We start from the raw sequence: 12,769 nt of genomic DNA, 5'->3' as shown, positions 1-12,769 counted from the left end.
CTAATTGACATACTCTCTGACCTTGGGTTCTCAGACTGTGTTCTTGACTGGTTTCGATCTTACTTGTCTGGCAGATCTTTTGCAGTGGTCACTAGTGGTCAGACTTCATCCTCTGTTCCCTTCTCTGTTGGAGGTCCCCAGGGCTCTGTTCTGGGTCCCCTTCTGTTTTCTCTCTACACACTGTCCTTAGGAAAACTCATCAGCGCTCTTGGCTTTTCCTACCATCTCTATGCCGATGACACCCAGCTGTATCTTTCCACCCCTGACCTTTCTCCAAGGCTTGAATAGCAAGTTTCGTCTTGTCTCGCAGCTGTCTCGCAGTGGATGCGTCATCGGCATTTGAAGCTCAACATGTCCAAGACGGAGCTTCTTGTCTTTCCTCCTAAGCCCACCCTTCAACTCTCCTTTTCTGTCTCTGTGGGCAACATTTCCATTCAACCAGTCCAGCAAACCCGCAGTCTCGGTTTTATCTTTGACTCTTCTCTGTCATGTATCCCTCAGATCCAGACCACAGCCAAGGCTTGTAGATTGCCAAAATCCGACCATATCTCTCCGCCTCTTCTGCCAAGATCCTGGTCCATGCCCTAGTGATCTCACGACTGGATTCCTGTAACGTCCTCTTGGCTGGGCTTCCTCTTTCTCACCTCCATCCTTTAATCTCTGTCCAGAATTCAGCTGCATGCATTATCACTTCCGCCCACCGCTCTGACCACATCTCTCCTGTGTTGGCATCCCTTCACTGGCTCCCCCTCCCTTTCCGCATTCAGTACAAGCTCCTCCTGTCAACATTTAAAGCCCTCCATGGACTGGCCCCTCCTTACTTATCAGACCTTCTTTCTCCTCTCCTTCCCACTCTGTTGTTCCCTCCGTTCTGGTAGTCAGGGTCTGCTGTCTCAGCCCAGGATTTCCTCTGCTCCATCCAGGATCCATACCTTTTCCTTTGCTGCCCCTCACTCCTGGAACCTTCTTCCCAGGCGAGACACAAGGGCCCTCATCACTTCATTCACCAGCTTCAAAATGGAGTTGAAGACCGTCCTGTTCACAGAAGCATTCCTAGGCATTGCGTGATTATCATTTGCTACTGGATGTTCTTTTGTTGCCTGTTTCATTGAACCATTTCCTGTACTGCTATGTATTTTATATGTATTATCCTACTAGTGAAGCAGGCTAGCTCTAACAGGCCTCCCTGGAAGAAGATTAACCATCCATTATGAAGCCAAGCCCTCCCTCCAGTCCATCTGCCTTGGTCCAGGCCTCGGAGGTAGAGAGGAACTGCTGGACCTCTTACCCTTTCGCTCCACCTTTCCCTTCTCCTTCTGTGTCATGTCTTTTTAGATTGTAAGCCTGGGGGCAGGAAACTGTCTAATTAAAAAGATTGTATGTATAGCGCTGTGTAAATTTACAGCACTTCATAAATAAAGGTTAATAATAATAATAATAATAATAATAAGAAGAAGAAGAAGAAGAAGATATACTGCATCCACAGCATTCCCTTCATCTTTCAAGCTGGTCATCTTATCAAAGAAGGAGATAAGGTTTGTCTGGCATGACTTCTTTCTCTGAAACCCATGTTGACTTTTTGTGATGATGGCATTGTCTTCTAGATGTTCACAGACTCTCTGTTTAATGATCTGCTCCAGAATTTTTCATGGGATTGATGTCAGACTAACTGGACGATGATTGTTGGGATCCTCCTTTCCCCCCTTTTTGAAGATGGAGACGACGTTTGCCCTCCTCCAGTCTGCTGGGATTTCTCCTGTTCTCCAGGAGTTCTCAAAGGTTATTATTGCCAATGGCTGTGAGATTTGCTGTGGGCCCCCTGTGGACCCTCAATCCACATGGGCCCTAACTGCATTTCCCATTTCTGCCTGGGCCCCTACTCTCAAGGTCTTTGGGCCCCTGGGCCATTAGCCCTCTGATTCCTTGCCTTCCAGCCCCAATAGACCCAGGGGTGCCTTTAACACATTTAACACAGCCATGGGGACCCCCTTCAGCTTTGGGCCACAGGGAGCCCTGGCCCCCTGGGCCCTGCACCATTAGGGTCCCTTGATCCCTTGGCCACTAGCTACTGTGTCCTTGGCCCCTTAAGCCCACAATCGTTGGGGCTCTAGGCCAGGGGTTCCCAACCTGGGCGTTGCGACCCCTTTGGGGGTCGCGCCACCTCTTCTCAGGGGTCGCCAGGTTGGGAATCCCCCTGCCTCCCCCCTCCTCCCCATGGGTGCCGGCGCTGGAACAGGCATCGGTGGGGAAAAGGGGAAGGGGGCGGGGCTCCCTCCTTTCCCTTTCTCCCTGTGAGTGCCCGTGCTGGCACAATGAAAAAAGGGCAGGGGATCCCTCCTCCTGTCCCTTCCTTGCCGCGGGTGCTTGCTCCCCTGAGGAGGAAGGGACGGGTCGGGGCCGCCTGCTCCTGTCCCTTCCTTGCTGTGGGTGCAGCCACCCGCGAGGAGGAAGGGATGGGTGGGGGCCACCTCCTCCTCTCCTTCCTTACCGCGGATGCTTGCTCCCCCGAGGAGGGACGGGTGGGGGCCTCCACCCCCTCTCCTTCCTTCTCGCGGGTGCAGCCACCCGCGAGGAGGAAGAGATGGGTGGGGGCCGCCTCCTCCTCTCCCTTCCTTCGGGCAGGTGCTTGCTCCCCCGAGGGGGAAGGAACGGGTGGGGGCCGCCTCCTCTCCCTTCCTTCCCACGGGTGCAGCCACCTCCAAGGAGGAAGGGATGGGTGGGGGCCGCCTCCTCCTCTCCCTTCCTTCGGGCAGGTGCTTGATCCCCAAGGAGGAAGGGACGGGTGGGAGTCTCCTCTTCCTCTCCGTCCTTCCTGTGGGTGCAGGCACCCGCGAGGAGGAAGGGACGGAGGGCCGCCTCCTCCTCTTCTCCCTGGGGCTGCCAGGGAACCGCGAAGGGGATGGGACTGCAAGCCCCAATGGGCTTTGCAACTGGATGTCCCGCCCCTTTTCCCTCTGCGGTCTCCCTAATTGGTTGGGAGGCCGGGAAGGGGTGGGACTTCCGCCCGCAAAGCCCGCTGGGACTTGTAGGCGGCCTAAAGTCCCGCCCCTTCCTAGCCTCCCAACCAATCAGGAAGGCCTCAGGCGGGACTTTCGTTCCCAATGGGGGTCACGGCCCAACAAAGGTTGGGAACCGCAGCTCTAGGCCATTAATGCTCCAGGCCCTTGCTCTCTGTGCCTTTACTCCCATGATGTTGGACCCCCTGGGGCCCATGACCTGTTGGTTTGTCCTCCAGAGTCTTGGACCACCAGGGGCCCATAGACCTCATTAGCTCAACACTCTGGGGGGCCCTTAACCCATTCAGGACCTAACCCCCTTTGCTCATAGCCCCCCTGGGATGCTATCACCTGGTTCAGTGGGCCCTTAATCCACAGGACCATACAGCTTTATGGACCTTTAGCACCTTTACAGCTATGGGGGGCCCTTAAAGCCATGCACCACCAAGGCCACTAACCACATGGGTTGGAATCACAGGTTTTAGAAACGATGTGGACCCAAAGGTCAGTTAAGCTCTTTTAGTCTTTACTGATTTAGCGACTACTGTATGTATTATTACTTTATACCCAGAGGAAAAGTGGGACAGGAATGTAATGCATAACAAGTAAGGTTAGAGATGGGACACATGAAAGATCACAAGGGCTTCAGGCTAAAAGGCACACTATATAAAACCTCTCCCCTGTACTGCCCCCTCTCTTCGAACCCTCCTCCTCATACTTGTGGCAAGCAAGCATCCCTGTGGCTTCTGGTCTCTTGTCCACTGGCCACCTGGCCAGCTTCACGTTACAAAAGCCACAGCATGTGGGGAACTTGGATAAATGCAGCCTTATAATCATAGGCCTGTTACAGACAGGCCAAAATAAAGCTGCTTCGAGTCACTTTGGAGGTATGGTATTTCAATGATGCATGAGTCCTAAGAGTCCAAAAGCCACACCAAAGCTGCACTCCAGTCCTTAGGACTGGAGCGTGGCTTCTGTGTGGCTTTTGGACTCAGGACGCATGCATCATTGAAATACCATACCTCCAAAGTGACTCGAAGCAGCTTTATTTTGGCCTGTCTGTAACAGGCCATAGAATCACAGAATCATGGTTGGAAGAGACCTCAAAGCCTGTCCAGGCCAACCCCTGCCATGCAGGACTCACAATCAAATCCCTCCCTGGGACAGATGGCCATCCAATAGACCTCCAAAGAAGGAGATTCCGCCACTCTGTGAGGGAGTATGTTCATATTAGGAAGTCCCTCCTAAGGTTGAGGTAGAATCTCTTTTCAATGACTATATACAGCATTGCACATTATTTGCAGTGAGCGCTGGGGAGAGGGGAGAGGCATTCCTTGAGCCCTTTCAGGAGCTGGGCAAACTGTGCAGGCCAAGGAGGCAGAGGGGTAGCCTCCTTCCATTCAGTGGCGGCCGGGACTCCAAGGAACCAGTGGCAGTAGCAGGAAAGGCCCCATGGCCAGAGGTCAAACACCCCCCCCCCCCACCGTCCTTCCTGAAGAAAAAGCAGGCAAAAAGAATGGCCTCTGCCACTTCCTGACCCAGAGCTCAAGGAACCAAGATGGCATGTGGAAATTAATAAATTAAATCTTTTATTCCATAATTTAAGGGGGGGGGAGTAATCCAGAACATAAGTATTACTGAGAAAACCACTGAGACTCCTTTGTGCTAAAAGCGGTGGCCCAGCAAATCACTTCTTGCTTGTTCAGATGCCTATCCAGAGAAATAACACCTCGCTGACCCCTTCCCATCCTCCCATCTTTGAGGTGGGGGAGTATATCTGTGTATGCAAGAGGCTTTTGAGGACAGAGACTGGTTCTGTCCAAATTGCGAGGCGAGACCCCACAGCTTCTACTTGTTCTACTAATGGCTGCCAGAATCCCTTCAAGTTGGGTACAAGAGGATGGGGAAAGGGCTCTTGCCCTTTTGCCCACCCATATGCGCGCGCACGCACGCATACACACACTGCTTCATGAAGAGGATGGCCACCAAACTTGGAAAGGTCTTTCTCCCCACCATCCCAGGAAAACCTTTGGTTTTTTAATTTTTTCAATATTCAAAAAGCCCTACCCACCACCCCTTAGCAAAAAACGAGGGTGGGGACCTCATTCTATACATTTCTCAAAGGACTCATTTCAAGGCCCTTGTGGCCCCTCTCTCCCACCCCCTGGAAACCCTTTCCCTCTCCCACTCATTGAACCAGCCCCACATTTTCATCCCTATGGAACTGAATTCCCCATCCCTTTCCCACTCCCACTCAGTCAAGTGTTCATGAAGGAAGGGGACTCTTCCAGCTCCCCTCTGATCAGATGAAAATAAAGGTTTCCCCTCGCGGAGGGGGGCGGCTGATGCCCTAAGCAGGAAGCCCCTCTGTCACCAACCCTCCAGAGAAAGGAACAGCAGGAGCATCAGGGGGCTCAGGGCTGTGGGGAGGGAGGGCCTAGCCCCACTTCTGGCCCTCCCCCCACTCTGGTTCTGCCGGGAGGAAGAGCCCTTGCCAGGACGGTCTCTACGGGGGACCTGGACATCAGGAGACGGGTGGGACACCCCCAGCAGGACCCCCCCTGCACTCACTCCTCCTGACCCTGGAGGTGCAGGATGGTCTTCCTTGTACTCAGCACCAGATCCGCTGCCACCATCCTCATCTGGAAAAGAAAGGGGGGGGGGGAGAGGGTTGAGTGTTGGGACCCCCCCTTATGTGCCTCAGGGCACATGGCATTGCTGAGGGGAGTACCAGAGCGATCCTTTGGCTCCACCAAAAGAGGCCCTGGAGGCTGAAGATGGGACCGTGCAGGGAGAAGAGCCTCACCTGTATCTTGGAAATCAACATCCTGCCCATTGCAAGCCCCCACCAGGCGAGAGGTAGCCACGCGCAAGGCAAGGATCTGTTGGCGGGTGGGCAGGTCTGGGCGGGAAATATCCACCTCCACCTCGGGGTTATTGATCTGGTTCACTAGCCCGTCCCCCGTCACATCGGGGAGGTACCTGAGGGGTTATCACAGGAGGAAGTGGGTCAAATGTGGATGGGAACAGACACACAGGCAAAGACAACATAGATACACGTGCCTTGCAAAAGGCTGCCATGAGGGATGCAGAGGGGAGGTGCCTCCCATGCTTCTTGGTCCAGCCTCGTCTCCCTCTCCTGTCCACCCCCACCACCACCACCCCATGCCCTCCATGACATGCTATGCACTTCCTTTGGAGCTCTGCATGTGCTCACTCACTCTAAATCGATTGCTCTTCTGGAGGGGAGTTTCCCTGCGTTCCCCCCTCTTTTGGACCCCAAGAGCCCCCTGCCTCCCTGCCCAAATCCTTCCTGTCCCCCTGCCTTGCCCCTGCCCCAGCTTACCTTCCCCTTGCCTGACCGTTCCAGCAGCCATCCTCATTGGTGACATCAGCAGCCACTTTCTCATCGCTGCAGAGAGTGTGGGGGAGCAGCACCCAGAAGCGCCTCATCAGGCGCAACTTCTCCTTGACATCTAAAACCTAGGGCAAGAGCATGATGAGTAAGCAGCTCCTCTCTCCCTTTCTCAAAGACGAAGCCCCCCCCCCCCCCCCGACTTCCTCCCCCTCCAAATCCCCACCAGCACCTTCTCTGCCTGGTAAGACCCAAAGGCAGAAAGCAGGAGCAGCAGGTCACTTGTACTACCAGAGGGAGGAAAGGCACATGGTTTACTAGGTGTAGGCAGAGCAGGATCACTCCTTCCCCCCTGGCTTGTCTTCACCTGAGAAGCATTGGTCTCTGCCCCCATCACAATGGTGATTTATTGCAAGAGATCTCCCCCTCCAAGCTGCCCAGCCCCCACATTGAGAAAGCCATGAGGGGACACAGGAGATGTTTATGTACTGTGTCATTTCACCACCTGCCCTCTCCAGAAAAGACAAAGTATGTTCCTATGTAAAGTGGAAGGGCGCAACCAAAGTGAGAAGCAGAAGCCTGGGAGGGGTCTGAAAATCTCTCCATGGCAGTGGGGCAGAGTGGATAGAAGCCCCTACCAGCCTGTCCAGGTTGGTTCCTGCTGCTGTGGTGGGCTTCTCCTCGGGTGAGAAAGTGCGGAAGCGGCGTGGGATCTCACGTGGCGCACGGCGGGAGCGGGCAGGGGCAGGGCGAGGGCTGCCACAGCTCTGGAACACCTGAGGTGACATCAGAAGCAAAGGAACAGCAAGAGCACCAGGCCCAAGTCTGCATTTCCAGCCAGGAATTAATGCTCCTGAGGAGGACCAGCCTGAAAGAGTGCCAAACGCTGCCACTCATAAGCAAGGTCACTGTTGCCTCTTCTGGCAAAGCACAGCCTGAAGGCAGGAACCATGGGCAGGACTGCACTGGGCAGGACTGCACTGGGCACGGCGAGGCAAGTTCCTCAGGACAGCCACAGACGCTGTGAGATGTGCCCCATAGCTTCTTCTCCACCCCCAAAGATGGCTGCCCTTGTCAGCTAAGCTGACAGCTCCCTAATCCACAGCCAATAGTCATGTTCAGTGCACATGGCTTCCCTGCATGGGAGGGTGACAGCTCAGGCAGCAAAATGACTTAGGACAGCCCCACAGCCAGGATGCAGGGTTTCTCAGCTGCAGTGAGCCCTTCCTTGGGCTTTGCCCTGCTTTCCAAGACAAGCAGCCTTCCTTCCTCTGTGCAAAAGGAAGGAAGGAAGGAAGGAAGGAAGGAAGGAAGGAAGGAAGGAAGGAAGGGCTTGTTTGCTCCACAAAAAATGTCATCTCCTCTCTTCGTGCCAGCTGTTATTAAAGCCAGAACACTCTTTCCAAACCTGGAACCCACTGCTTCCCAACACCCACCTTGGCTGAGGTGGCTACACTGTGCTCCTGCAGATACATGATGGCCTCAGAAATTTTCACACCAATAGAGTCAGCTGCCAGCTCAAAGTTAAAGGGACCCCCGAGGCGCTCTGCAAGTTGAGTTAATGCATCTTAGAAAAAAGGAAAGAAGAAGAGATAGTTATACTGGAGGAAGGTGTGTGAGATGCCACACATGTAATCTGCAATCTCTGAGCTGCAACTGCAACTTGCATGAATAGGTCAGATCCAAGACCCCTCCCCACTTTCCACCCAGGACATTTGGAGGGGAGGCATGGCTGGCCTTGGGCCCCTTGCATGCTCTCTGGCAAGAGGGAGAGACTGGCCCCTGGCCACCTGGCAGCAGCCTTCATATCTGGACAGAGATCAGAACTTGGGCCCACTGCTCCTGCCCCATGGCAGCTGCCAACACGAGCAAATGCCCAGCTGGGGCACCAATTTCTCCTGCTGGGAGTGTCATTTAGTGTTGACCTTTGACCCCATCCAAGGGGCCTGCTCCCCCAGGTCTCACCCAAGAAGCGTCCCCATGCATTGTCCATCTCGATGGTGTTGGCCAGGCAGCCCTTCATGACGTTGAGGCAGAACCCATTGCAGGGTTTGAGGGTTGGGGTCCCCCGACAGAGTGGGCAGTAGAAGAGGCGCGTGAGGGCACGGCGGCACTCCCCACTGGGAAAGAGCTGCAGGGGGGGGATGCGGGGAAGGAGAGAAGTTAGGAGAGAGTCAGGGGCTCAACTGAGCCAGAGAGGAGGAAGGTGGTGGAGGAGAGAGGTCCCTCCCCGCCCCAGGTCCTCCTAAGGTCCAGACCCCTTGGCCAGAGGGCCAGCCACAGCTGAGGGGCCTGGCCAAAGCCAGCCAGGACCGGAGAGTACCCCTCCCCTCCACCGCTTCCTCTGCACAGGAGGCAGGGGCAGGGTTAGGGTTAGGGTTAGGGAGGAAGGTCTGCAGGGCAGGCGGGCAGGGAACCTGCTCAGAACCCACAAGTGGGAAGTGAGCTTTACAAAACAATTGGGTATTATGGGATTTAATGCAATAACCCCAAACAGAATGCCTCTCTTAGCCTCTCACGATCTTAAGCAGTCATTACAGTACTTGTTACTTTTTAGTCCCTTCTCTGAGAAAAAAGGTACTTCCTAAGTTGTTGTGTGCCTTCAAGTCCTATCCAGCTGTTGGCAACTGTAAGGCAAACATATTATCACGGACTTTTCTTGGCAAACTTCTTCAGTGGGATTTGCCATTGCCATCCTCTGAGGATGAGAGAGTGTGACTTATTGCCCAAGGCCAGCCACTGATTTTCAGCCCCTGGTCTCTGGAGTCATAGTCCAATGCTCAAACCATGCAGGATCCCATTAAGAAATTTCGAAGTACTTTTCTTTAAAAAGTAAGAAAACGGCCTAAAATATAAAACAGCTGATCAAAACTTCCTGGAAAAATATATTTCTGTTCCCCCCAAAAGGAGAGAACGAAGCAGACATCCGAAGGAGGGGCAGAATAACCACCTTTCACTCTGGCTGTTGCATTGCTTCCAAGGGGAAACTGGGCTGCCTTGCCCTCCTTGCTCCCAGAGGCCTCTCTGACTCTGCTTCCCTTCCAAGCGTTGCCCAGAGCACTCTGCAGTGGCCTCTGCTTGGAACACCAGGAGTTTCTTGCCCTGGAACATAACCTCTAGAAGAGGGGTGGCATCCTGGCAGCAAATGGGGGCCCCTTGCGCTGCCCTCCTCCATCTCTCTTCTTTACCTTCCTCTCTTTCTCCCTCCAGCTTCTCTCACTGCCATCCCTTTTCCTCCCTTTCTCCTGGCTGCTAACACTACCCCCCCCTTGAAACCGAGAAGCTACAGCTTGGATCCAAAGGCCTCATGGACCCCATCTTGTCTGTGGGCTGCTAGTTCTCACCTTGATGGCCTGGGCAACGATGTCACGTCCAGCTGCCAGGCCCTGCACAAAGGTCCGAGCCGCAATAAAGGCCCGAGTCACCTGTGGGGGGAGGGGGGATAGATGAGAGTAAGTGGCATGGGGGGGCACCACTTCCTCCCCCTCCGCAAAAGATGCATCTCTGGCCCTAGTGGGGGGGGGGGGGAATGAAACGTGGTTTTGCTTTGCAACCCATGGCCTGGGTCATGGACACATGTGCATCCATCCCCATCCAACCCTCAAAACTAGTGCGGGAACTGGAGTGAAGCCTCCAGAAACCAAACACTGTGCCAAAATGATGGACCTGCAGCCATGGCAGCAGAAGGGAGAGGGGCAGACCCAGAGGGGTCACTGCCCTGAAGCTGGGCTGGGGCTCATTCAAGAGAGGCTTGATCTGAATGCAAGAGGAGGGACGGGGAGCCTGCGGCAACCACAAATCTAATGCAAATCCCCTGGAGCGGATCCCAGAGGCTCCCTCTGGGTCTGAAAGGCTTCGTCTGCTGCACAGGGGTACCTCTCTCTGCCCCCCCCCCAGGCCTCCAGTCCTGCACAGATCTTTGGGGGCTCTGCTCCAGAATTTCGCAGGGAGAGTCTCCCTAATCCTCTGCCGTCCCACTTTCCCTTCCCTTTGTCCTCAGCCTTCCGCCCAAACTAGCCTCGCTCGGGTTCTCCCCGATGGGCTGCAATGCTTGGAGGAACGGGCAGACTGATGGGAAGAAGCCCCATACATGCGGGGGAGGGGGGTTGTGTGAAACAATGGGGGGTCCATGACGTGGGGAAGGGGGGGGAGCCGCGACCCCCGGGCTCGGGGTTTAAGAAGGCGCTGCTGTGGCCAGTAGGCAGCCCAGCCACCGGTCCGAATGAGGCCTCGGGCGGGGGGCGGCGGGGGGGCTCACTTGGATCCGGAGCTGGCGGGGGCTCTCCCCAAAAGCCCGGAGCCCCTCCACCTGCCGCCCCACGCAGTCCAGGTAGCCCTCGGGGAAGCTGTACTGGGGGTTGAGGAGGGGCAGCATCCGCTCCAGGAGCCGGGCCCAGAAGTCGCCCAGGGCCTCGTCTAGTCCGGGGCGTGATCCCTGCAGGTGCCGGTGCAGCTCAGCGAAGAGGCCCTGGAAGAGGCGGGCATGCTGGGCATAGAGCCGCCCGTAGGACCGGGTGAACATGGCCTGGAGGGACCGCTCTGCCCCGGCCAGCAGCTCCCGGAAGAAATCTGCAAAATGGGGAGACGGGGGGGGGGGGTTGAAGGTAAAATTCAGTTGGAGGAAACAGTCCATGAAAGAAGGGTTCTCCTGAGGATGCACAGAGTGCTGACCGCCCTGCCCTCCTCCTGGCCCCTCCATAGCAGAACCACCCAACTCTTGACGCAGGAGGGGGCGCAGGTATGGGGGGTGTCAGGGAAGACTCTGCGAGGATCCGCTGGAAGACCCCCCCTCCAAAAGGGGGTGGGGATGGGGGAGAGAGAAACTCCCCGGGGCCCCGCCTCATTCGCCCCAGCGCTGCCACAGACCCCCTGCCTCCGCTGCAAGGGAGGGGGCGCCCGGACGAAGAGGTTCCTGGGCCGGACCTGCCCCTTCGGGGTCTCTCTCTCTCTCTCTCTCTCTCTCTCTCTCTCTCTCTCACCGTGGAAGCGGCGCTGTCGGGAGCCCAGGGAGCTGAGCAGGAAGGCCGCCGCCTCCGAAACCGGGCGCTGGAGGTCCCCGGGGCTCTGCTGGCTCAGGCGCTCCTCCGTCTGGATGGCGCAACACGTGTATTCCTGGGGGCAGATGCGGAGGTGCTCTCCTGCCGGGGAGGGAGGGAAGCGGATGAGCCAGCCTGACCCTGCCTCCCTCGCCCCTCGCCCGCTGCCCGCCAGGTGCAAAGCCTCCATCCCTTCCTTGGTCGGTCGCTTGGAGTTATCTCCCGCCTTTTGGGGGCGGCGGGGGGCGGGGGGGAACCATTCGGAAGGAACACGGCTGTCTCTCCCAGGTAATAACGATCCGGGGGGCAGAGCAATGGCCGGTGAGGGACAGCCGCACTTGCTGCCGAAAGAGGGGCCAGGATCCTCCCCACGGACTAAACCGGGGCCCTTTCAGTGGGAGGAGCCTGGGAGATTCTGGGGGGGGTAGGAGCGTTAGGGTGGGGGAGGGGCGGGGAGGAGGAAGGAAGAAGAAGGGGAGGGGCACCTTGCTCCCGGTCTCCTCCGGGGGACAAAGGAGGAGCCGAGCCCAGAGGCTCCGGAGACCTTCCGACCTCCGGCCAGAGGAACTTCCTCGCCGGCCGGATTCCCCTCCCTTTCTCCTCCCCTCAGGCCTCGAAGGGCCGCCGGCGGGTCGGGTCCAGCTCCGAGGGCGGCTTGAGGCTGCAACGGCGGCCGCCGCTCTGCTCCCGGGGAGTCTCCGGCCGGAAAGTTTGCTGGGAGGAGCGGGAGGCGGCAGCGGAGCCCTTACCGGAGATGAGGCTGGGGGGCACCGAGCCCAGGGCGAAGCCGCGCCCCGCCAGCACCTGCCGGGTCTCCGCGCAGCTCCGCGCCCCGCCGCGCAGCTCCCCGACGCCCGAGGCGGCGCACAGCAGGGCGCCCAGCAGGGCCAGCGGGAGCAGCAGCGCCGGAGGCCGCATCCCGGAGCTCCCAGGGCCAAGGAGCAGGAGGAAGGGCACCGTCCGGCGGAGCGGCGGCGAGACAATGGAGACAAGGGCCGGGAGCAGGGCGAGGCTCGACGGCCCTAGCGCCGCCCGCCCCGCAGACAAGGCAGGCAGGGAAGGAAGGAGGGAGGGAGAGAGGGAGGGAGGGGTCCTAGCGCCCTCCCCTCCCCGGCCGCGCAAGGTTGGCCCGCCTGAAGTTAAGAGTCAGCAGCCACCAAAGCTCTTCAAGGAGCCCTGCAGAGGCAGGCAGGAGCTCGCCGCCTAAGTTTCCCACCTTCAGAAGTTAAGCCATGCAAAAGCAGTATAGGACCAGTTAGAGAAATCACACGGTTCTCCGCCCAGAAGCAGCCAGGCTTCTGTTCCCTTCAGGGTTCTCGCAATGCCAGCCATAACCGGGTCCCGGAAATCCAAATCAAAGCATCCCTGACAGATGGCCATCC

The 12,769-nt window shown here is 57.0% G+C and overlaps 1 protein-coding gene across 1 annotated transcript; it reads right to left on the bottom strand.

Annotated features, from left to right (window-relative positions):
• Positions 1-4,597: 4,597 nt before the first annotated feature.
• GPC2 (glypican 2) lies at positions 4,598-11,577 on the bottom strand. Its single transcript, XM_089504298.1, has 9 exons — positions 11,331-11,577; positions 10,610-10,920; positions 9,696-9,776; positions 8,317-8,482; positions 7,788-7,918; positions 6,990-7,127; positions 6,343-6,479; positions 5,803-5,978; positions 4,598-5,638 (listed from the first exon to the last, which is right to left on the bottom strand). Exons 1-9 carry the CDS (start codon positions 11,575-11,577, stop codon positions 5,367-5,369), a joined length of 1,659 nt encoding a protein of 552 aa, XP_089360424.1. The 3' UTR covers positions 4,598-5,366.
• Between the last annotated feature and the right edge of the window lie 1,192 nt (positions 11,578-12,769).

The sequence above is a fragment of the Sceloporus occidentalis genome, unplaced genomic scaffold (genome assembly GCF_023333645.1).
Source record: "Sceloporus occidentalis isolate IW3139 unplaced genomic scaffold, rSceOcc1.0.p SCAF_265, whole genome shotgun sequence".
In the NCBI taxonomy this organism is placed as follows: Eukaryota; Metazoa; Chordata; class Lepidosauria; order Squamata; family Phrynosomatidae; genus Sceloporus; species Sceloporus occidentalis.
The sequence above is the reverse complement of the archived record's forward strand: the minus strand, read 5'-3'. Positions and strand labels throughout refer to the sequence as shown.